The 26,533-nt window shown below is 42.5% G+C and overlaps 1 protein-coding gene across 1 annotated transcript in view; it reads left to right on the forward strand.

Moving 5' to 3' along the window:
• The first annotated feature begins 319 nt into the window (after positions 1–319).
• The window catches only part of Rgs5 (regulator of G protein signaling 5), a 41,220-nt gene continuing 15,006 nt past the window's right edge, over positions 320–26,533 (forward strand). Inside the window, exons 1-2 of the mRNA XM_032915287.1 lie at positions 320–480; positions 20,845–20,955. Of these exons, the coding sequence (XP_032771178.1) occupies positions 437–480; positions 20,845–20,955 (155 nt within the window). The 5' untranslated portion in view covers positions 320–436. The remainder of the gene's footprint in view (positions 481–20,844; positions 20,956–26,533) is intronic.

Here is a 26,533-nt window from a genome sequence, read left to right on the forward strand (position 1 = left end):
ATACCCAGGACCCTTGGCACATCTGAAGTGGCTCAAGGTACCCTGCTTTCGATGAAAGCCCATATCACTATTCAGGCTGAAGAGGGCTTTCAGGCTTCAGACACTAATGATCTTATCTCAATTTAGGGTCTAACTCAGCCCTGACTAAACAAACAAGAGACTGCTGTGACAGAAGCAGTCGGAAGTCTGCCCAAGCAGTTCCTGCAAGCAGAAAGGGCTCCCAGCCCCCACCTAAGGCAAATTGTTGCTGTGCTCCTGCCCACAATTTCCTCCCAGGCTCCTGATTGGTCCTCGGAGCCACAGAGCTGTGAGAGAGCTTGTATATATTCCTCAAAGGGAAAGGCTGCCCCAGACAGTGTTGAAGTTTCCACAGACTTTACTTGTTCGTCTGTTGAGAGGTTCGTGCTCAAGTTGAGGACCTGAGCCGCGCGCCAAAATGTGTAAGGGACTGGCAGCTCTGCCGCACTCATGCCTGGAAAGGTGAGAACCGAACTTCTTCAGTGTAAGAGATGAAGGTGTGGCGAGCCTTTATTCAAGGGAGGATACCCAGAGGCACTGTGGGATGGGGTCCCACTGAGGTGAAACAGATGCTTGGTGATGATAGACTTGGCATTGTCTTATCTGTAGCAATACCGAAATTTAGAAAGATCTGAGCTAGGGATTCAAGAGGGGATAATCCACGTGCCATTTAAGACACAGAGTGTCAGAGTGTTGTTTCCTACCAGAGGATGCCTATTCTGCAGGTGGTTGTGTGTGTGTGTGTGTGTGTGTGTGTGTGTGTGTGTGTGCGCGTGCCCGCCGTGTGTGTTAAAAGGTAACTTCCAGCACTGAAGAATAAAAGCATCCGGGTTTGAGTTCTCTCTCCCCTACTTATTTCTTGGGTAGCTTTGAGCAATTTCTTTAACCTCTCACTTTCTACATCTGTAAAGAGGGGGTAGGAAGCAAGTCTATCTCACAGGCTGGTCTTGAGGGCTGAGTGAGTGTTCATGTGAGTGAAGTGCTCAGAAGAATGTCTGACTCAGTAAACTGTGGGGAAGAGTGACCTGCATTCACACAGAGATGGGGTGTGAGGGCTCTGCAGGCAGGTTTGCAGTGGGGGCAGAGGGAGCTCCCCATTATTCCCTACTGGTTAGATAGGAGTAGCTGGATTACTGGGCAAAGGAAAAGCCCCTGGGATACAAGGTTTGTTTGTGACCTGGAGCTGTGAGACACACGGTTGTCCAGGACTGTGCTATGGTCTGTAGTGAATCCCACATCTAAAGTAGTCATCTTACTAGAAACTTAACCGGATGTGATCTGTTTAGGTAGAAAGGTTCTGCGCTGTTGGTGATTGGTCCTGATTGGATTTGCTTTGACCCTCAATCATTAAAAGAAGTAAAACTGATTCCCTCCCTCTGTCCCTAATGAACCAAAGACTTTGGCCTATTTAAAATGTCACCTTTTCTTTGATGATTTTCATCACAGCAACATATTTTAAGTGTTGGTTTTGTTTTGTTTTGTTTTAAGAGAAAACAATGGAACATACTCCCTGGAGTCAAAGGTGTAGATGTTTTAAATAGATGAAGGAGGAAGAAATCAGTAGCAGTAAAGTCTGTAGTCATATCCACTGGACCAAGGGGAGAGATGTGGATTCCAGGGCTGGGAACTGTTCATCATTCCTACCCCCCACCCCCTCCTGCCTCCTCCTTTGAAAGCTCCAGATAGGCAGAGTGCTTGGAGCTGAGTGGCACCCCAACTTCTCTGAAGACCGGATGACACATCTTTGCTTTCTCTCCAACTGTGAGAGTCACACATTGACCATGCACAGCATGGATGGATGAATGCTTTTACTTCACTTGGTATTTGCAGTTGAACATCTTAATGCAGTGGATGGATCTTATGTCATTTCACTGGCGAACAGTTGACACCATTATGTGATAGTCTGTAAAGGTTTGGGCATCTTGACATTGTTACTCCTCTTGCCCTAAGTTTTTACGTAAATAATACAGTGTTTACAATGATGGTATTTTTGCATTTATTTCTATTACTGTCATGTATTAGGCTCATTACCAACAGTAGAATTTATTTACATTTTCATTTATCATTTATTCACTAAAGCTGAGACTTTCTAGTTGGGGGTTGGTGTTCTTCCTGCTGGAAACGTATTCATTTGAAACCCACCGCAGCTGATAGGCTAGTGACATAATTGAACACATCTCGGAATTCATAATGTTAAGAACGCAGTAAGCTAATCATGGAGAGGAGAGGCCACAGAGAAACTGTGAAGTCTTAATGATGAAACAATTTCAGTTACTTCAAGCCTGTGCCCATCTCTTAGGCATCTGGATGGCAAGCCATATCCTGCTCACAGGACAGTGTCCCCCAGGTAGGAAGGTAAATGAGTATTCGTATCACTGAGTGTTGTGGGCCAGCCAAGAGGAGTAGATACAGAGTACTTACTAGAAGTAAAAGGTGGGGACCTCGATGGGCCTCAGAGCCTTTGACAGTTGGGGAGGACTTCACAAGGGGTTCAAAAAATGATGCTTAAACTGATCTTCCAGGGCAGAAGAGTCAGGCAGGTATGTGTAGGACAAAAAGATGTGAGGAATGCCTTCAAGGCCAAGGGGACAGGCTGCATGTACAAACAAGAATGTAAGAGGGTGCAGAAAGTTTGGCCAGTGTGAATGCAACCCGTACCAAGATTCAGGCGACATGCACTTGTTGTGTGTCCACTGTGAGGACATACCATCACTGACTCTCAAGGTCCTGCCTCTGAGAGAGTCTACCATCTTCCAATAGCACCTCCTACAGAGCGAGCATTTTGTGTGGATCTTTGGGGAGGCATTCAAGATACGAACCATAACAGGGCTTAGTAGGTGGTTCTTATGAGACCCCCTCCCCTCACTGTGTGGTATTTTCCTTCATATAACACCCTCTCTAATGCAAGCCTCAGGGACATATTTATCAAGGAGGGACACCCCCAAGTTTTCAGCCATACTTGGCACAGCCTCATAGGCAGCACTCCTCACTCTTTATTCCATGGTTTGGATTTGGTGTGTATGGTAGAGATCATCTAATAGTGACATAGAATATTTAAGAGCTGTGGCTGCGGCTGGTGGATTTTCATCCCAATAACAAAACACCTGAGAAAATCAATTTACAGAGAGAAAGGGTCCACTTTAGCTCTGGGCTTTGGGAGTTCTAATCCATAATCAACTGGCTACACTGATTTTTGATTTCCCACCTTTTTACAAGATGGAGCGCATGGAAGAACAAAGCTACTGACCCCATTCCCACGCTAGAAAGAAAAGGATGGGAGGGTGGCGGTCTCACACCCCTGTGAGGACATACCATCCTTGGCTCGATAGGTCCTTCCTCTTGACCCCTCCCTCCATTAGCACCTCCTGCAGACCTAGCATTTTGTATGCATCTTTGGATCTTTGGGGAGAGATATTAAAGACACAAACCATAACAGGGCTTAGTAGATGGTCCTTTTGGGACCCCTTCCCTCACTAAGTGGTATCTTCCTTTCACATGTCCGTAATGTGATCCTCACCAGGTCCAAGCTGGTACCAGGACCATGCTCCAAAACCTGAAGATCCTACAGAACTGGAAGGCCTCACGTATTTTGCTACAGTGAGAACTAAAGACGTTTGCCTGGAACAAGATTCTTTCTTTGCCTGAGTTTTACAAAGACCATCAGCCTTTGCTATACAGTGGGCTTTTGATAAATACATTCCTGAAAACGTTCTTGACTAATTGATAATAGCTGGAGACAGGGCTGCCCAATGTCCGCCTGGCACTTTTCTCTGCTTTCCAGGGGGATCTGGAGAAACAAACATTAGCAGGGACATGTTAGGTCACAATGGGGGAAAAGTGATCATGTTTCTGAATGATGAGGTATTGAGGGTTTCCTGCAGGGTTGGGGGAGGGGGAGGGGAAGAAAGTGAAAGGAAGCCCAGCATTTCTACAACCTGGGTAGGGAAGGTTTGGTCAATAGGAGTGTAGTCTGTTTCTGAGGATGGCAAGCCTTTGGCTTTTAGACTTTAAGGAACTTCACAGCCCCGTCTGTTTCTCTGGGAGCCACCACCACAGCTGCTTTTGTGGCTTCCTATATTCCCGTATTCACTGATCGCCTCTCCTCGCTCTCCGTCTCTATTAACCGGTTTATGTTGTCAGTTTCCAGAAGCTTAGTCAGGAAGGGTCTTTGGAAGGTTATCTAATATCTTCCTCCTTTTCTAGTAAGAACTACAGATTAAAGTGGGTAGATGATAAGAAAATGAAGCTTATTGATGTTTCTTGGGCCAGTGTCAATGGCTTGTCTTGCTGGCTGGAGAGAAAAGGAGTGAAACTTTAATTAATCCCGGCAGGATCAATCATTAGCAACAGGAAGCAGGATGTGAATGGAAGCCAGCCAATAGCGGTTCCTCTCTCTCTCCTTTTCCTTTTGAGTTTCAATCAGCTCCCAGATAACATGTGGGCTGTGGACCATAATTTAAAAGCTGAGTTCAGTTGCAAGGCAGCTATAGACTGACCCTCTGACTGCCCCAGAAAGTGACTGGGGGACAGGCACACAGGCAGCAGAAGGAGGAGGATGCTTCAGGGCAGGAGAGGTAGCTTTGCAGTCTCCCATCCCTGCATCTGCTTTAGCTTTGGAACAATTACAAGGATGCAGAAGAAGCAGAGACCACGAGGTCTTTCTCTCACTTCCCCCCAGGGAGCCGAGGAAGCCCTGGCTCTCTCTGAGCCTCATTTCCTCACCTGAAAACGAGTTGAGAATCTTGTCGAAAAGAAGTACCACAAGAAAAAAACCACAATAAAACCCACAAGGTAGGGTCACACGTAGACCCTACCAAGGAATTCCCCGCCACCATCCCTCTCTGTATTGTAGGCAGCCCTGAAAACATTCTTTTTAATCAGTTCTGCATCAAAGCCTTTGTCAAACATTTATTTCATTCATAATCATTCACCTTCCTGAAGTATTCATATTTCTCTCTCGCTCTCTTTGTTTTAGAAAACACACTGAGCACTTTGTATACAACATTAGAAAACTCATTAAAAACCATGATTCTTATCCAGAAATTAACAGCAGTGCTCTCTAACACTTGTGACCATTCTACAGTTGGGCTCTTTGAATTAGGATTCACAACTTGACATACCTTAGATTGGACTCTTAGATCTCCTAATAAATGCCCCAACATCCTCTCTCTCCCATCACTTAACACATGATTTGCGGGTACAATTTAGGAAGCTAAGCTTATGCTGCAGACAGTTTTTAGACGGGGACTGGGCAGAGTCCTGAACTATAATCTTGGCTTTTAATAGCTAAGGGCCAGTCCTGAGCGCCATCTCTAGGACTCTCTACCATACTTACAAAGAGACGTGATCATGCGTGATCCTCCATACTCCTAGCCCTGCCACGTTTCTTTTCTGAATTTGGACTTTATATATTACTATTTTTCATTTTCATTTCATAATTTTCTGCACCTAGATCCAGTGCACATATTTAAAAGCTGTAGCAATTATATCTCACTAGCTGTGTAGCTGTCCACAGAGCTCTCTGAAATGTAGAATTTAAAAAATATTACATGCATTTGTTGACAGTATTATATTGTCTTCTACCCAACAAGTCTCATGCCTACTTGTCTGAGGATTTTTGTTTGTTTGTTTGTTTGGTGTGTGAGTGGGTCCCATGTAGTTTAATTGAGATTGATTGCGTGGACATGGAGTATGTACTGTAGGTGCACCCATACCTCCACAGGCACACAAACACATACCTACCTGCCTACACACCTCTGCCCACACACATACCCCCCACACACAAACACATACACACACACCAGGGTGGGGTGGGGCAATTGGGTCTTTCCTAGAATATCAGTGGTTCTAATCAGCCTGAAGGTCAGAAGCATGTATTGTCAACACATCCAATCCACACGTAGCTTTGGGCTAGTCACCTGACTATAGAGCTCCAGGAATAACCACAAGATGCTTCCAGGAGACGCATTCTACTGTTGCTGTACCCAGGAAGATAACTTAACTAGGTACCTATTTTTTTCTTTAAAAAGGAAATGCTTCAGGGTTTAAAGGGTTGAGCCAAACAACTTTGGAATACTTTGGACAGTAACAACTTGAGCAGGTCTACTGTGTGAATAGCAAATTAGACGAAGACCGGTGTTCTGTCCTCTCTAATTACCTCTCCCGAGGTTCTCAAACAGCACCAAGTTCAACTGGACAGGTTCTCACTTCTATTTCTTAAACCCCATATCTAGAAAGATGTTGGAACTGTCCCTTTAGAGTCAGAGTCGGAGGAGGAGGAGGAAGCAAAGTGCTTTTGACAGTGTAAAGCACCCTGCTCCCTAAGCATTTATTATTAGCAGTGAAGTGCAGACAGCTATTTTGGTCAAGCTGTGACTTCTGTTGATTTGTGTGTGTGCAGAACATCTGTTTTTTGGTGAAGCACTCATCTACAGGATTCAAGAAGTTTGGGAAGAATTAAGACATTCCATCTAAAAAGTGGCTTCCTGTATTTTGGCAGCTTGCTTTAAGCGGTAGCTTACAAGGGACGTTTGGGTCTGTGGACCTGTGAGACCTAACATGCCTGTGGGGGATTATGTAGATAATCTGGTGTCTGGCCCTTACTGTGGTATAAGTTTCTAGAATCTTACATCTGCTTCTGAGTCCACCATGTCTAAAACAAGTAAGCCAGTTGAATGAGTAAATTAATACATGAATCCTTATATGGTACTTTTATGACTTTGATAAAAGATGTATCTTTTGTTGAAGTCAGGGGTTTACTCAGACATTTTGGAGAACTGAGTGACTTTCTCTTACTGCATTTATTTGTGTGTACAGGTATGTGTGTATGTGTGTGTGTGTGTGTGTGTGTGTGTGTGTGTGTGTGTGTGTGTGTGTGTGTGTGTAGTATGGGCCCTCGAAGGCCAGAGGCATCAGATCTCCCTGGAGCTGAGAACACTTACACTGGCTTTTAGACTCTGCTTTATGTGCAGTTAACCATATCTCAAAAGCAGCCATGAGACGATGATGGGTTTATTTCCTGCTGCCAGTGTAACTGTTGCTATGAGTTGGGTGGCTTGAAGCAACACACATTTATTTTCATGCAGTTCTAGAGACTGAAGTCTACAATGGTTCCCTAGGGCTGCTTTCATTCTGGGCATTGTAAAGGAGAACGACTTCTTTGCCTTTTACAGCATTAGGAGATGACTGACCTGTGTTCCTTGGCTTATGGCCCTAGCTTCATCCTTAAAGCCAGCAATTTCCCAGCATCTCTGCTCTCATTGTCACATTACCATAAGATCACAGTCCTCATGCCTTCTTTAGACAGTGACCGATTTACAGTGAGCCCACCTTAATTTTATCACATCTGCAAAAACTATGCATACATGTGGGAGATGTGAACATGAAACCAGATGTGACTTACTCTCCTCCCGTGTCTGCTTCTACGCTATCCTGCCTGCTGTCCATCATCTTCATCGGAAATATCTCAGCCATAGGCCATGTCTTTTCAAGGCTTTATACAGATTTTCTTTTCCTTCTAGAAGATGTTGCTCATTGCTTCTGTCGTCTGTGGGATGCTCCTAGGCTCCCTCTGGCATTGCTTCTCCAAATCCCCAGACTTTTCTTTTTCCTTGGACAGGCTTTGTATCAATTCTGGCTTACAACACGTGATAGATAGACTTATGTCTTTCTAAGCTGGCTAAAGTCCCAGTCAGAGGAAGGTGCTCAGTCCAAAGGCTGACATAATATGCGCTCATGTTTGTCAACATCATGGCTCCTGGCTTGTGGCAGCTGAGTGACTGCCTGCCTGGTTCCTGGACCCTGCTGCCACAAGAAGCCCAGATCTATAATTTAGTTACAACTCCAGGCACTTTCTATTCCTCAGTATTCAACATGTGAAAGCTATATTATAGACTGCATGGGTCACTTTGAAAATTTTAAAAAGTGTTTAAGGAAAATGCAAACTTCCACTTAAAGTTTGGGAAGAATCTCTGAAGAGTTAGGGCAAGGGTAAGAAGAAATTGAGATTTCTTGGGTTCCAACAGACACCTCTACACCCTGGCATACAGTCTTATCAAATCATGCACCCCCAAACAATGGTCCTTCTGTAAGTTCCTTAGAATCCTTGTAATCCCCCTTCCCCTCAGGAAGAAACCATTCTCCCTCTCTTGAGTTCCCCCACAAAAGTTTTTTTACCTTCTACACAGCTCATACCACTTTTGGGGGGAAAGGGAGGTGGGGTGGGGATGGCGTCACACCTGTAATCCCACTGCCTTGACCTCTCGTGCTGAGGTTGCGGATGTGAACTACCATGCATCGCATCTTCCCCTTTGGTTGGATATTTGGTATTGAATTTTCATAACAGTCATGTGACCTAGATCTTGTCGTGTCGCTATTTTACTGAGGAATAAATGTCTGCTCTTAGTCAGACAAGGAACCCCACAAACCTCAGTTTGACCACAGGTATGCTAACACCAAGTCATCTTCAAGCTGCATTCAAATAAATCACTCAATATACAGGGGAAGCTACCAGAAGCCAGAAATGTTTCTTACTAATATTATAAAGTATTCCCACACTATTTATCATAGACTGTGACAAACAGCAGCTGCTTCATTAAAATGGGATAAGTAAGTTACTATAGAAATAAATTTATGAGTCAATGGGTAACTATTTTTTTTTAGTATAGAATAGAGTTTATCTGGGACACAGGCATGGGGAGGAGAGTTGAGGATGAAGTAGCATGGATAACTCTTACAAAGAGAAATCAATAGTTTTTTTCAGGGAAAGAGAAAAGATTATTTAAAATCCAATTCTAGCCATGGAAGCCGTTCTCTGGTTCCTGATTGCTAAGCCATTATTTCACTTACCAGACCCTTTTAGTCATTTGGCAAAGAGAAGCATTGAATAAGACCCTGAGTGTGTCAGGGTGGCAAGACAAAGTTTGTGAACTGATACAAAGCAGGCTGGTCTTTAATAAGATCTCCATCTTGGTGAATTCTCCTCTTCTCTTTCTTTCTCTCCTTCTTTAGCACCCTTTATTTATTCTTTTACTTGGGGTATGCAAAATGAGTTTAAAGTAGGAGCCACGTGCAGGAATAAGTGTTTAGTCTGGGGAGCCTCTCTGTGATTGAACACAAAAGGATGCTTGGTGGTTGTGGGTACCACCAGTGTCTACAGAAGCTCTCGTGGGAATGTCTCTGACCCTTCCACCTTTGGAGCTCAAAATTTCCACAAATATCTCTCTTCCCCAACTGCAGGACTATTTCCCACTACTATTATCTGGTTTCCAAATGTAATTACCAAAAGTCCAACGTTCCTGCTGACACTATTTAGAATAAGATGGGGAACTGAAGGTCAAAGGGGAATGAGTTGTTCTGGCCTGGCCATCTTGTCCCTACATTGTCTCTTCATTACACCCAGTAACCTACCCTGAGTGATGAGTATGTCAGAGACAGGCCATAAAATCTTGGGAAATGTCCCAAATATCCTGGGAATTTTTGAGTAGGGAGTAGCCAGAGCTTGGGAAAAGCAACACCATTATAAAAATACACAGTAAGCCAACAACACAAGGAAAGAGATACTACAAGATCATTGCATTGCACCGGGCAGCCATAGGAGCCTTACAGCAGGTAGCCTCATAGAACCATGTCTACACATCCTCCAATGCTTTCACAGTTGCTCATGTTGTGAGGTAGAGTCTATCTGAAAGAAACTGATCTTAAGGCCGACTAAGCACAAACCTGTTGGGTGTACACTATCTCCTTGTTCAATGCATGTCTATCAACCCACACAGACCATGACAGACAGCAGCTGTTCCCCTGAAGTCTGACATATAGACCAGTACAGAAAGGCTGTAAGGAACCTGTCTACGCAATATGCTATGATAGGGACAGCATTAGTAACAACACACATGCTTTTCAGATATTTACTGTGCACAGAGGGCTACTGTGCACACCTCAGTGAGATAACCATATCACTGAGGTGTCCCCACAGATCTCCATCACCATTTTGTTATGCAAAGTGAGTAGTGATGCTCAGTGGATGGTGGGAAGTAGAAGATACAGCCATGCGGTGTGACTTGGCTGGCTTCCATTTTCCACTCCACCGCAATGGCTAAAGCAACCTGATAGGCTGAAGTGGTAACAGATTTTGCGGGCAGGAAGGAGATCAGAAGGGTTTTAAACTTGCGTGTGGTAGAAGAGAGATGATGGGGAGTGCATGTAAGAAATTGTGGGGGGATAGTGGGAAACAAGACTGATAACTGGAGATGTGGGAAGCCAGAAAGTGATGTTTTGAGTTTGGGATAGACAAGCTGCTCATCCAGCCATGATAAGGCTGTGTGTCATGGTGGTGGGTGATAGCATGGGAAGGGAAGGGTGAGGATAGTGAGGCAGGATATTACATGAGGCAGGATGGCACACGAGGCAAGATGACACTGCAGTTCAGTTCTTCGGGACTGGTAAATTTAAGTGTGGAGGACACATTGCAAGAATTTTCTGGAAAGAAAGAGCAATCAATCAGCTGTTGGAATGAGGAAGACAGTCTTTAGGATCAGGGATAGAGGTTATGGGAATAAGATGGTCGTAGTTACAGATGAAACAGGGCATTGGGAAGGTATAGAAGGTACCACTCACAGCTTGTGAAGATTTTGGGCCCTTGGTTTTCTTATTTATATGCCAAAGATGTCAAGTGTTAAAACCATGAAATCTCACTATAGCTAGAAGGTCAGCAGGAGTCTTACCACCTACCCTGCCACCCCTTTTGACCAGACCAGAGAACTCAAATACTTACCCAAGATCATTCAGCAAATTGACTAGATTGTCAGAAGGATTTAAGCAAAGGCACATTTTTGCAACGTGTTTCCCTTTCTGCCGATTGCCTTTTGTCCTGTGACTGCCCTAGACATGTTCCTTCCTTAGCACAGGACTTTCTGTAATAACATTAGAAATTATAAACCCTGCAATTTATGGTGTGCCCTGGTAGATGTACTGGGCACCAAGAGAAAGGCCTCACATGCGGTAACTCATTTCACTCTCATAAAAGATACTTAAAACGTAGGCACAACTATTTTTGTTGTATTTTAGAGATCTGAAAACAAGCAAACAGATCAGGAAGTACCCAAAGCTGTGCGTGAAGCAAGGTGATCTGAGAAGTCTGAGGCTGCCATGTGTGCCTTGGGTCACTATGCTATTCTGTCTTTTCCTTTGAGAAAAAGGAGTTTGTTTAGGATACAATACGAGCTGTCTGGTCAGGCGCTCAGTATTCCCCTTGGCTTCTCTCAAGGAACATCCCTTCCGATGTTGCTTTTGGTCCTATGATCTGAGATGGGATTTTTACCAGTTAAAGGCAGATGGGTCTTCTCTGCCAAGTTCAGGGAAGAGATTAAACAGGGTTCAATGGATTGTTTGTAAGTATAAGCTGGACTGCAGATCTGGAAAGTGTCATATGATGTCACTGGGATGGTTCCAGGTGGTCACATGACCTGGTTATCCAAAGCAGCTGGCTGCTACTCTGGCCTTGATGGCTTTTCTCGGTAATGGAAACTTCTCCACATTTACTGTTCACTGTTTCCACGGTTTCATCACAGTTACAGCTCATAAATTCTCCTAAACGCCTCCTGTTTAAATCTGAGCAATCTTGCTCTCTTCTGCTGAAACATTTTTCTACTTACCAAAAAAAAAATACTGATTTCTTGAATCATGTTAAATGGAGACCATTATTTTTAAGTTTCTTGTTTGAAGCATCTCTGGCAGTCACTCCAGGGTCTCAGGGCTAGGTCTTGGGTCGAGCTGCAAGCTCTGTGGCTTTGGGTTTGGAATTACTATGGGCACTGTCTATCCTTCTTGTCACCAGTGCAGTCCCACCATCATCCCAGTGCATGTGAAAATGGGCAGAGACGTGTAACTGCAGTAGTGGAACTGACTAGTTCTGGAGCCTGGTAGAATATTGTGGATCTCTCTCTCTCTCTCTCTCTCTCTCTCTCTCTCTCTCTCTCTCTCTCTCTCTCTCCCCCATATATATATTTGGAACATATATGTATATATACACATATATTTTCTTTCTGTGTCTCCAATACTGTTTATTGGAGGAAGTCATAGTGTCCCCCTGTGGAGGAGAAGAGAGACTGAGGTGGAATACTGCCCTCCCCTTCATCATCATCCACTTTTTTAGAAGTTCAGGGTTACAAGTGCCCAAGTCAAAGCAATATTAGAGTTAGAGCTGGCACTGGGAGGGCTCTGCTAAATGAATAGACATGGTGATGATGGTGACCATGATAACAATGGTAGTAATCACAGTGGCCCGCACAATGACATACTGTTTATATACCAGGGACTGGACCAGCCTGTATGGTCATCCCTTGCTCTCCTTGAAGAAATGTCTTACATCGTCTCCTAATTCATCCTAATCTTACAGATCTGTTGTTGAGGCGCAGGGATCCACAGCTTGCATCGGTTCACTCAGAGAGTAAGTGGCTAAAGGAGAGGGAGATGATCCGTTCAAGGCCAATTCTAGGTTATCTTCGGCAGATAAACAAGTCTATTAGTGGTTAGTCGTGGTTACATTAGCTAGACTAGTAGTCATTTCTCAATAGCTTCACCATCAGTTTATGAAAGCAGGACCACTGTACCTGCAATGGAACCAAAGTGAACACATACCTTTTCTAACAAGCTGATGTAAAGTGTTTATATAATTCATTCCTCAGTATCAACAGAGTCCTGGGTGTCTGTGTTCTGCTGCCCCTGTATGAAGGATTCGCTAACCCACGAGAGGATCTGAGTTGAGATTCTGATGCCCTCGTGGTTGATACTAGACAGGAAACCTCAGGAGTCAATGACTAAACCACAGGGCCCATCTCTAGGAGTGAAAGGTTATCTCCATCTTTATAAACTTGGTTGAACATGGTCCACAGTAGGCTTTACCAATCCAAGTCCGAGCATAGTTCCTGTGACTAGAGAGATTATTACTGAGTGCACATTTTTAAGTCATTTCTAGCAAGCATTCCATTATCAATTGTCTTGATCAGACCAGCAGGAGCAGTTATAGAAGGCCCGACCAGAACCTGGACTTTCTAAAAAGGCTTGCGGATCACCACTGAGAAGTACACATCTGGTTAGAGCAGACACCTACTGACCTACACCCATCTCACAGAGTATCAACTGGAAGCGGCTGAAAGTACAATAGGCTAACAGATTTCATTGTTCCTCATCCTTTGGCTTTTGCCTTTGATTCCACAGAGTTCCTTATAAGTGGTAGTGTGCATGGGGCAGGCACACTGCAAAGATACTGCTCCTTAGTCTCTTAAGTAAGTAAGTGAGTGCAGAAGAAACTGCATGTGACCTAGGTTTATAATTGACACTGTCTTATGAAGACGTTAGCTTATCTGGACAAGTTTTCTGTTGACTACCTGTGTATGTGTGTGTCTGTGTGTGTGTGTGTGTGTGTGTGTGTGTGTGTGTGTGTGTGTGTGTGTGGTCAGAGGACGACCCTGGTGGTCATTCTTCAGGGTTTGTTTGTTTGTTTGTTTGTTTGTTTATTTATTTTTGAGACAGAGCCTGTCACTAACTTTTAGTTCATAAAGTAGCCCAGGCTGACTAGCCAGTGAGAACCCGAGAACCTGCGTGTCTCCTACTATCCTGCATGGAGACTATACATACACAGCACAGTGCCTGACATTACCTTTTACACCTAGTTTCTGGATTCTTCATGCCTGCAAAGTGAACACTTTCTGGGCCCGAGCCTTCCCTAGTGTTTGTGGCCTTTGCCTGTGAGGGCATCTGAATGACAACGGTTTGGGTACAGCTCAGGTAAGAGCACAAAAATGGCTGTTGTTATTAAGTCTGACAGGAAATGGTGTGAAGTAACAAGAGCTTGAGGGATGTGAGAGATAAATGTTTTCTCCATAAATATGCCATAGTTGACAGCTGCTGTTGTCAGTTCTATTATTTTCCAACCGTCTTGTAGTTCAGAATGTCGTCTAATGTAATTAATCACATGAGCGTTGGGAGAGAGCTGTCATTGCTGAAGCCGCATCTCAGTTTTTTAACAATGATGACACTGTATATTTTTTGCCAGTCTTCTTCACCTTTCTACTTCTTATGTCACCCAGGGATATTTTATACAAACTAACTGTAAGGTCGTTTGCCTAAGATATCGTGAATAAATTATGAAAAGCAGGTAAGACATTAGGCAAATTTTCATATAACACGCTGTGTTAGATGGCTAAAACAAGAGCAAATGGGTATTTTGTTTTGAGTCAGATGGAATAGTAGAGTGGTGGAGTTGAGTCTTTCCCCATCTATGAGTCTTTCCCCAGCCCTGCCTTCTCCCTAGTCTTGAGAAGTCGAGCTTGATTTTTAGCAGTCATGTTCAGAAGATGTGAGAGGAGGTAGCCAAAGACAATAGATAGCAAGCATCTCGTGTGTGTGTGTGTGTGTGTGTGTGTGTGTGTGTGTGTGTGTGTGTGTGTGTGCATGTGTTGTACACATATTCTTGGGTATTTATTGGGGAAGCAAGATTCTTTTCACCTTTGTGGATGAAAGCCTGCAGGGTTTCCTTAGCCAGATCCAGGGTTCTTTCTACAGCAATTGTAGCTCATGCCTCTTCGTGGCCAGCAGGGGGCATCTGCAACACAGATTTGGGTTGTGTTGAGTTTCACTGTGTCCAAGGAAAGAGCAAGACTTTTGGAAACCAGTTTTGAAACCGAGGCCCAAGCTGCCGGCAAGTGCCTTTCTTCGTGGGTGTTCTTGAAATGTGTCTGGTGTCTAGGATTAAACCTGTCTGTGATTGCCAGATGTGTCCTAAGCACAGGACCCTTACAGCCCCTCTGTCTAACATGGCAGGATGTAGGTTTCTCATTATATTCAGATTTCTCTTCTCATTAAAATATACCCTATATAAAGTGATATGGATAACTGAATGCATGTTCCACTTAAGCCCCACTCACCAGTTTTCATCTCGCTTCTTTCTTGTTTTTCTTCTTCTTTTTCTTGTTTTTATTTCAGGTGCTGGAAATCTACCCAGGCCCTTTTCCCAGTGCTTACCCAGGCAAGCACTCATCAAGCTTCATCCCCAGCCTCTGTAGCTCATTCTCTGACTCTGATTACTTTAAAGATAGAAACAGAACTCAGCCATTTTATGGTCCTTGCAGTCATCTAGTGGCCTTATACGTCTTTGGTCATATTAGGTGATTGTAATTTTAAGCAGTTATATTCAGAAATCTCAGGGAATTGTGTGTGTGTGTGTGTGTGTGTGTGTGTGTGTGTGTGTGCATTCCCATAGAAATTTATTGTTTTTTTTAATGAAGCAAGAACACATATCATATCTTCATTCTTGTGCTCCATCAATACTTTTAATGATGGGAAAATGCCTACTATGTAGTTTACGTGTATACAATGAGCTCTTTGGAGTTGTTCCAGATACCATCAGGGCCAGGAACACCATCTTAATCCTTGAAACATCTAGAATCAGAGTCTCTCTATAGGCTCTCAATCAAGTTTTCTTGAATATAGTTCTAGCTCTTAAAAGTCAGACATTTGTTTGTTTATAGTGAGTCCTGGTGCTGGCCTCGCACACTCACACATATATCTGAAGGTTAAAACTTGCCTCCAGTCTACTCACTGGCAGAAAGGACTAAAGTGGTCGGTGGGTTTCCGGGATTTCTATCCTCTGGCCAACATCCCACACTGGGAGCTGATTCACCATTGCAGGAGGCTACTACTATTAGGACCTTGCAGCTTGAAAGGTGTTACTCATCTTGAGAATTATCTTCTCTGATTAAATGCTCCACCAGGCATTTCCAATTGACTTTATTTCAAAGCAAGTTTTCTTTTTCCTTGTAACACAAAAGGATAACAGACCCAAGCAGACACAAATCATCTCTTGTTAATCAACATTCATGTAATTTAGCCAGGGAGAAATGCCTCGTATGCAGTCGAAGAAAGCTAGGGACCACAGCGGATGCGGTAAACACATTAGAAAGTTCTCCTCTACAGATAGAGATGATTTTGAAATTCAATTAATGTCAGATCTGTCCAAATTATCTAGAAACGGGAAATGAATTTGACCGAGTTTGAGCTTATTTGGTTTTCCCATCGATTTGTACTATCCCCACTCCGTGTGAGCCTCTGACAGGAAGGAAGGCAATCGAGGGTGAGGCTGTTTTCCAGGAACTCTTGAGAGCCATGTAGCAACTCTGTGGTTTTGTTTTTTGATTTCGGGGGTTTTGTTTGCTCACTTGCTTTGTTTTTGTGAAGATGCTAAGTCTTCAGAGTGACTGGAACTGTTTTAAATGGTTACTGCTCGATGAGTGTGAATAGAATCCGACTCATCCTTTTCTGCATGATTACACATGAATAAGTAGGTCAGTTGGACTTCCTGATGACTTCTCAACGTCTCCTTGAGCCTATGTAACCAGACCAGGAATGAAGCCTTGGTAACAGTGCTCTCCGAAGCACAGTTTCCCCTCTCTCGCATTGCCAAGGCGAAGAGGAAAGGAGGACCTGGTGTGCTGGTATAGGATGTCAGACCTGAGAAGAGGAAGACACATGTGTGCATGGTCTTTCATGCACACTCGGACATGCGCACACGCATTTACCTGCCTTGGCATCCTATATGGTGGGATTATAGGCTTTGGTCACTATGCCCAGTTTACATGGTTCCAAGGTTCAAACCCAGGACTTCTTACACACTAGATAAACAACCAACTGAGGTTTATCCTCAGAACATGATTTAAAAAAAAAATAAGTGATGTTAAAAACAGTACTTCTTTTCTAGATCCCACAACACACAAAAATGGCCACTTGACAATTGATATAAATAAACTCTGTCTAGAGTTTTGTTTCACTTGTGTGTGTGTGTGTGTGTGTGTGTGTGTGTGTGTGTGTGTGTGTGTACTGTCTTAGGAAATGAGTGGCCATTTATAAACACTCCTTCCTGGAATGTGCATCCAGCAATGGATTGCCAAAGACAACTTGAACCAACCCAAGTTAATAAAATAGTTGGCCTCCTCTTTACATGGAAACATGGAAGCACCCTCTCTCTGGTTTTAACTCTTTCTTGCAATGTGCCAAATATGTCTCAAGTAGGTACAGCATACTAGTCCCTTGTCATTCTTCTTCCATTGGCCTCATTCAATACAACTTTGAATCCCTACATCACATTTCACAATCAAGCAGTCCATCCATCTGGCCTTCTCTGTCCTGAAAGGTCAGCCAGGCTATTGTTAACAGATATGTAAGGAACAAACAGACAAACAAAAAAAGATCTTGCTCAGTTGGGCGACAACTGGCCAATCTCTAACTCTACTTCTGCCTCTTTTGAGAAGTTCCCTGGATTCACCCTAGTGGGAACTGGGGCTATTTCTTCAGGGTCTGCTCCCTTCTGGAAACCCCAATGGAAGACTTCAATAGGCTATAGGGATCTTAAAAGCAAAGACCAAGGCCTATGGGTGTTTGTACGATTATTATATACTTCCTGGTACAGCAAACACAGTCAATTTGTAAATTAGCAAGAATATTTTAACTCTGTTGTTACATTGTCATGGATGCTTGACCGTTGCTCTTGCACGAAAAATTATAAAGCAGAACCTTTCTGCCTTTACAAAAGCAAATGGCCCTGATGAAGCAAAAGAGAAAAGAACAAAGAATTAGAAGAGGAGGAGGAGGGGGGAAGGGAGGAAGCCTAAATTCTAAAGGACCAACAAAACAATTCAACATCCCCAAACATGAGAGCTTATCACTAGTCTCTATGCAAGGGTTGGTGGATTCAACGTTGTGTCAAGACCAACAGTGATAACAGCTTTCCTTATGTGCACAAAGGGAGCGGCGTGTGGAGGCCAGGAGGCAGATGACTCTCTTCTTCCTGGATAATGAGGTGTGCCTGTGAGGAGACAGACCTTGTATTTCTGACAGCAGTGCTTCATACTGACCAGCAGAGGGTAGTCACAAGTGCTGTACACATTGCCCAAGCAACTCCCAATAATACATTTTTTATTCCAGATATTATAATATGGATAGTCTTACATCCAGAGTTAGAATGTTAGAAGAACCTTTTACGGCTTAAAAAAGTAACTTAGCTCATTTTCTTTTTTAATGTTTATTTTCTTTTTTTAATATTTATTTATTTTTAACTATTTTTTATTAGATATATTTCTTTACTTACATTTCAAATGCTATTCCCTTTCCAAGTTTCCTGTCCGTAAGCCCCCCATCTCCTCCCCCCTCCCCCATCTGGGTGTTCCCCCTCCTTCCATCCTCCTTACCCCCTCCCCCACATTCCCCTGCACTGGGGGTCCAACCTTGGCAGGACCAAGGGCTTCCCCCTCCTATCTAATTTTCTGACCATTGCATTTGGTGCTTATCGGTGGGAAACAGAGCTGGATGAAAACAATGATTATATAATTAAAGCTAGCACATTCCATCACCACAAAAGTCTGAGAACTTAACCATTTCACCAGTCCCAACTTCCAAGCCAGAAATACTTAACATGAGATAACTTATGTGACTTATAGAGCCTGAACTCAAAGGAAGAGTCTATCACTCACTGTGTGATGTAAGTCATCCCCTCCCCCCCAACCCTCCCAGCAGATCATTCTCAATTCTTATCATAACACTTTGTTTAACTGAGCTCTGCCTGATGGTAGGCACTCTGGAGCTGGGTTCACTCACTGGGAAGTGTCTGGAGAAAGAACAAAAGCAAAAAGAAACACAAATAAAAAGATAGCACAGACTATTTCTAAGTCAGTTTCCACATCATATTCTAGGCTATAGGACATTCAATACAGTAATTGGGTATTTGTGGCTTTTGTAAGTTACAAAACGGGGCTTTCTTAACTGTGACTGTAAGATGCAAAATTGTTAATATTGGTCTGTGTATGTCACCTCCTCGCTATCTCTATGCATCAAATAGGAAAGTGTGTTTGCATTATCAAAATTCTGTCTGCTTATAACGTGACACCACCCCCCCCACGCCCATAGCTCTTTAAGGCTTTGCTTCTGATTGGCACTGACTTGGAGACAAATGTTAACAGATTGGTAAGAAATAAAATCGAGATAATTTCAGTTCACATTGACAAATACTATTGAATATTTGCTAGGTTGCCAAGCAACCGTGCCAGGCACAGAGATTAAAAGGCATTTAAGACTCAACTCCTACCTTGAAAGGGTTCTTCTGTACAGCTTAGAAAACAGGCACAAATCAATAGTCATAATGCAATATGATAAGCCCTATCCTAAAAGTGCACGTGAAGGGCCACAGCGACAAAGGACAAACACTCTGGGGTTTCCTAATACACAACTGAGCTCTGAGTTACTATTTGAGATTAAGGTTTTAGGGCTGGAGCGATGGCTCAGCTGGTAAACACACTTTCAACACAAGCTCCCATAATCTGTGTTCCATCCCCAGAAAACACAACAGGCTCATTCCTGGGGCTCAAATCTATAATCCTGCCATGCCTACGATGAGATGGGAGGTGGAAACAGGAATAGTTCAGAGCATTTAGATTGGAGGATCAGAGTCTGGCTTCTGGAAGATTTCCCAACTTGATCTTGATCTTCTTGGCCCTGAAAGACTAGATGTCAGGGGACAAGAATGTCAGAGTAGCAGAAATGAAAGACCTTTGCCCAAACAAGGAGGTAGGAGAGAATCACCTACCCAAAGTTGTTCTCTGACCTTTACAGATGTGTCTTGGCACATGTGAACACACACACACACACACACACACACACACACACACACACACACACGCACATTATATAGATAGATGAATAGATGATAGATAGATAGCTGGATAGATAGATAGATAGATAGCTGGATAGATAGATAGCTGGATAGATAGATAGATAGCTGGATAGATAGATAGATAGCTGGATAGATAGATAGATAGATAGATAGATAGATAGATAGATAGATAGATAGATAGATAGATAGATAGATAGATAGATAGATAGATGCATAGATATATAAACAGAAAGAAACATAAATGTTTATACAATTTCCATGGTCTGATTAAAGTATAATCATGAAGAAGACTTGCTTCAAAGATTGGTTTTAAAACCGAGTGAAAATCATTGCATCCCAACTTATGATGAGAGACTATCCAGAATTCTGACCACATCTGCTCACTAAAATGCTGAAGTTAAAGGACTATGAACTCTCTAGTCTATCCACTGAACAGGAGTCTCTTCTGGGAAGGTTGCAGCAAGTAGGCTACTCTAACAGCTATAGTGGAACAGAGCAAGGGTTTTTAGAACAATTAGGCAAAGATACTGCAATGTTAGGATTGCAAATGGCTCTCTAAGACAGCTAGCTTTACTCTATGCTTTCATAGAAGGGGAATAGAGATCTGGCAGTAAAAATAAAAACAAAATTACTTGAATGTAATGCATCTAGTTGATGGCCAGAGCCTGAGCCCTCAGGAGACTGATAGACATTTCAGTTAGTAATTACACTTGGGAATTCCGGAGACAAACTACTCGGGCTTGATCGCACACTTACCGGGATGTATTAAGATATTTAAAATTTCTGTCATTCAGTTTTCCCCCTCTACAAAATGGGAACAAGACCATATTACCTGCCATACAGAAATTAGAAAATATGAAAAGAACAACTAAGATTGGAATAAGATAATGCAAATAATTGGTGTCTTCTAAACCATGTGGAACCCATGTGCCTTGTTTTCTTTCTTTATGGGTTTTTGTTGTTGTTGCTGCTGTTTTTGCTGTAATAGAAATGGAAGAAGTGAAAGAGGTTCTTTGCATTTTTCTTTCTCTGATGCAGAAAAAAAAATCAGTGTTTTAGATTTGTGTGCCCATGTGTCATTCCTGTCCCCTGACATTTATTTTTTTCAGGGCCAAAGAGATCAAGATCAAATTGGGAATTCTTCTCCAGAAGCCGGACTCTGCTGTTGACCTTGTCATTCCGTATAATGAGAAGCTGGAGAAGGCTGCCAAGGCGCACAAGTGAGTTCCGAATATGGGTTCCTCTCATTCTCCCCAAGATGACGGCTGTTTCTCAAGCGTATGCTGCTGCCACTCATCTGTACAACCACCCCCTTCAGTTATTCACTGAAGAACAGCTGAGTCCTCCGAGAGTTGCTTCATAAATAGTGTGTGTGTTTTTTAATACTTCCACGTCTAGATCCTAACATTAAATAGTTACAGAATTAAAAGAAATCAAGCCTTGCCTCATCTTTGGAAAGATGAACTGTACTTTATAAAATGGCACCAGCCACTCAGTTATTGACTAGAAGGTCAAAACATCTGATAATTTATTGGCTTGGGTCAAGCAATCCTGATCCAATTAATTGTAAGCCCCGAGCACTCAGATAAAGTAATAGCCAAGGCCTCTTCCTCGGGAGGAAACTGTGAGCAAGTGCATGCTGACGAAAAGGCAGACAATCTAGGACTCAATAGTTTCTTCTTGAGTATACTAGGTTCTCTTCAAGGTCTGGCGGAAGAGCCAAATTGCTACTTCCGGGAGGAATGAAGACTTGCCTGGCTGTTCCCACTTAATGCACACCAAGTGTTGCCTTCCCAACTCATAAAAAAAAATATCATATTCCTGATGGTGGTTTTAGAGTCAGCTTCAGCTGTGTACATCATACCCACTCCCACTCTTCAGTGAAAGCATAGCAAGAAAGTATGATTCCAAAACATGATGAGGCTATGCCCATGAATTCACCTATGTTAACTCAGTAATACCACCCATACTGTCACCACTGTCCATCATCTTCCATTAGCTCCCTTACTGTCTGGACAGATGCACTGAATCCTCCTTTTATAGCAGACGTATCCATAGAAATGAAGAAGGGAAGCTGGACCATCCAAAGGATGCTAATTCTTTCATTCTACTTTCTAAAAGCTTCAAGATCACAGATGAGTGGGGAAAGTAAAGTACTTTTTTAACTTTTGTGTCTCCTTTTAAATCTAATATTTGTATAAATTGGCCATCCTATCCTTTGTCCAAATGACCTTCAACTTAATATAGTTGATTGGCTGGGGGATACAGAACTGGGTTATTCTGTTTTTAAAGTCATTTTCCATCATCCTAAGTGGATATTTTCCATTTTCTTCCTTTTATTACTTCAAAGTGTTCACAAACCGGAAGTGAGGCATAATTGAATTTTCTACCTTTAAAAAGGAGAGGCTAATTCAATGTGGAGCAGCAGGCTGCCTGGACTGGTGGAGAGCAAGAACCACCTCATAGCTAGCAGGTCAAAAGGTCTATTTTGAAGCAAACAATGTGGTAATTATTGATCTGTTGGGATTAACATTTTCAAATGTGGCCCTCTATTTCCTACCTTGATTGTCTACTTAAGAATGCCACACAGACACTTGAACCACCCGGCTCTTAGGGAATCAGAAGAGAAATTGTTGGAGAAAACCTGGGGCTGAAACTTATTGACTTACCTTCTCTCCTTGTCTTTCGTTCCTTCCCTTTCTTCTTCCAAAAATATTATTTCTTTCTGGGAAAGACAACACCCTCCCTGCCCCCATCCCCCAGGGGATGCTTGTATGTGACAGCTGCTTTCCACAGCGAGGAAGTGCTCCTTGCAAACATAAGTGCCCTATTCTATCTCTTCCCTTTGGATAGATTTCTGTGCTTTTAGCCTTCAGGGAACGACCTTGCTCTTGCTCTGCATGAGCACAGGCAAACTCATTTCTTCATTTCCACATTTCTCTCTGTGGGTTTTTTTTTTATGTATATATATAAAACCCGTATCTTCTGAGGAAAAAATAAACTTCTTGATGGAAGGTGTGTATTTTTAGCTTCTCTCATCTTTGGGCAATTGCTTTGAAGAAGTACTTCTATTTTTTAATATATTTTAAACTCTCATCTGATCAAAAACTTGAGCCCCTGGGGAAAAAATAGAAAAATAGAAAAGAAGCTGTCTTATTTGCTTGTACCCAGTCCCAACTTCTCCTATCATTTTGGTATTTCAAAATTGGCCCTGGCTCGTCTTCCATTAGGAGGAAAACAAGTGTTCTTATTCCATGCTGGAAAGAAATGTCCCTCCCTCATCCTTTTGACCCTTATTCCTTTCTCTTTGCTTTCATTGGCTTGCCTGCAGACTCTCCTTCTCTGAAAGGCCTGTATTCTGGATGAAGATATTGTTTCTAAGGCTGGCTGTCTGACTTACATGGCCTGTTGTCATGGCTTCCTCTTTATCAGAACTCTCTTTTTTAAACTTATTTAAAAATTGTTCTCCCTCTCCTCGTCCTGCTCTGCCCAACCCCTGCATTCTGAGAGGCTCTGCTACAGGTCTTCAGAATAAATAATAACCAGAAAGGTAAGCCACATACATTGAGTTTGTAATAATACTATGGTCTGTAATACACACTGAATTGCAAAATGCCAGGGGCAGACAGTCTTTCAATAGGTTTCTTTAAAATTCTAAATGTCCCTCCTTGACATCTGTTACCAATTTTAACTGAATGCATTGATCTCATTGTGTTTGTCATTCTAAAGCCCAAGAATGGCCTCCAGAAGTCACCAGTCAGAACTCCGGCTGATGACTTGTCACAGCAAGTCAGTCATCCTGTGTGTTCCTGCAGCTGGTTAACTGCAGAGTGAGCCTTGAAAGAAAATGTGTACAATTTTACGGACACAAAGAAGTGGCCTTTCAAAAGTCTGCAGGAGTGCCACTGGTCATGGAGCAAGGACTCAATCAATGGGCATGGACTTGAGCCTGCTTGGACTCTGGAGGACAGGAAGGAAGAATAAATCAGGCTCTCATAAATAACACTGAGGAACTCAAGGTTTGATTTCCTTGTCAAAGGCAAGAACATGGGCAAGCATGATCAAGGATAATTAAATATTGTACAAGACATTGTAGATGACTAACCAAACCAAAACCAAAAGGAAACCTACAAACCCCAGCCACTGGTGCTCAGCCAAGCTACTTTCTTTTCCAGTGCTACAGATAATATTGGCCAGTATCACCAGCAGGGGTAGCAATGGCTTGTTTGTTCATTCAGATCTAAGTATTGAACTAGCTGTGGCTTTCAAGAAGGTTAACTCTGGGTAAACTAGGGCAGACTTTGCCTTTCAACTTGGCACCTGTTTACTAAAAGATGTCTCTGCCCCTGACCCCTCAAGCCCATAAACATGGATTGGGCCCTCATCCAATTGCCATCACTGAAATACAAACTATAATTGGGTACAGATGAAAAGTCTTGCCATATTTTGATGTCCATAATTGAACCTTTATCTCTGATCTTTGCAGCCAACCTCATTCATTACTTCAGACTGATGCTGTGGGGAAAATCTCCAGGAATAACACAATCTCTACAGAGGTTATGCTCACTGTTACCCTATGAAAGGTCCTTCAAGTGAAGGGCATTTAACAATGGGAAAAGCTCCGGTTTCCAAACTGATGTGGTCACTTCCTCAATCAGATGGCATTTGCACTGGGCATTAGAAAACACATAGCTAATGACTCCTAAAACTGTCCATCTTGTCTTTTATCTGTGCTACCTTCCTCCCTGTCCCTCACACCCACACAGGGAGAGGAGACTCTGCTTGCCCTCTATGGTCAGCAGTGACCTTGGGGAAAAGGATGCTCATTGGCTATTTAGATCTGCATCTATCTTGTTTCCAAAGAAGTCACACTTAATGAGGGCTGGCAAATTCTGAGAATCAGGACAGGATGAACCTGTTTCCTCCTAGACTGGTAATCAGAACACTGGGCTACATGCCGCGGGGGGATGTGTCCTGTTCAACTACGCCCTTAAATCAATTTGGACTAATTTCACCCCCAAGCAGACTCGGCACATGTCCCTTTCAGGAATTTAATCTTGGCCGTGTTGTGCTGCTGATATTGACCATTACTTGGTTTTATAATGAGACCTTTTGGGACAGATTGCATCTGGTAACATGTTTAAGTCAGGGACACCTGCTTGTGGCATTTTTCTCCTGTGCCTTTATACTAGCCAAAGAACATGGGCAGAAAAAGCTATTTCATTTTATGAAAATACATATACAATCAGGAGACTTGTGGCATGAACCAGGCCTACCCTTTGCTCTAAGTTAGTTTCTTATTGTTTCATTGTATAACGTGCTCTGGGTTCTGAGAACACTTGGACATGAAAATGTTCTGCTATGTGTAAAGTACATACAAAAGAATATGCATGGAGCCAAAGTGCTTGGTATGCGGTAACACCGAGTGACCAAAAGGAGTTATCGGCCATATGAAAACATGCCATTTTGTGTTATCAATGAAGCGAATGAAAAAGAACATACTTGTAAGCCACCTTCATGCTATCTCTCCTCTCTCTGTTCCTTTATAGTAATCGGGGGGAAGGGGAAGAGAGAAGGTAGTCAGTCCATGTGTGAGAAATAACCTTGTGAAGAATTCATGTCTCTCATCTGAGATTCATGTGTCCAGCTAGAAAAACAGAGCCTATCAAAGTTTATTTCACAAGATTTATTTCCCCTGCTTTTTGTTAAGTTTGGCTTTCAAAAAAGAGGAGACATAAATTTGAAAAAAAAATCAAATCAATTTAGGATTTAATTGACACATAGCTTACAAAGAGATTTTAGGAGGTGGTCACAACACTGGAGTTGAAAGACCATCTTGGATTCCTCACAGAGATACAGTGAGAATACATAAGCCTGAAAAATAAAATGCAGACTGAAAATTATTTCAGTAACATCAGTTGTTACTACCAATGACTTTACAGTCCAAGGATATGATTTCATAAAAACTAGAAGCAAGAATGTTTCTTAGTTGTCTGGAACAGTTACTAAACAACCTAAGACCCAGGGAAAAACACCTTATCATTTTTGTCTCATAACAAATGTCTTGCCTGTCTGCTTTAATTGGATGATAAAGACCAAATATGGTGATTTAAGGATTCAAGCATGATGCACCCTGGAAGGTACATTCTGGGAGAGAGGAGAGTATAGCTGTGGGGTTTCTGTGGATGCAAATGTTAAAGGCAAAGTAGATTATTATTATTATTATTATTATTATTATTATTATTATTATTATTACTATTATTATTATTATATCTTTGCTATTAACAATCTTTTAAGTCAACACTTATGTTCAACATTCTGACTTAAGAGATACTAAAGACTTTTCTTTTGAGAGAATGTAAACTTCCAAAAAGTATCCCTCTATCTTAACTGGGAAGGAAAAATAAATAAATAAAGGTAGATTTTATTTTTCTATCATACTCCCAGTACAGGGTAAAATCAAACTGACTGTCTTCTATTATCCTTAGTAAGATAGCTGCGGTGTTGGGGTCTCCACCAAATACCATTTGCTGATTATGTCGGTGACTAATGTGTGGCATTGTGAAACCCAGAACATTATTTAGCCTCTGCGAAGGGACAGTCGGATTTCATTAACCTCTGTTTGAAGTAAAGATAATCTTGATTCACTCATATGGAATTTATAAGACTACTGGACACAGCCTCAGGACAAATAGATTCTACTCGTAAAAGAAACCTGTTTAATCAGATTGTTCAGAGAGCAATAAAGATGCCTGCAGATATCAGGTAGCAAACTAGCTAATCAGACTGCATCATGAG

The sequence above is a fragment of the Rattus rattus genome, chromosome 10, assembly GCF_011064425.1.
Source record: "Rattus rattus isolate New Zealand chromosome 10, Rrattus_CSIRO_v1, whole genome shotgun sequence".
In the NCBI taxonomy this organism is placed as follows: domain Eukaryota; kingdom Metazoa; phylum Chordata; class Mammalia; order Rodentia; family Muridae; genus Rattus; species Rattus rattus.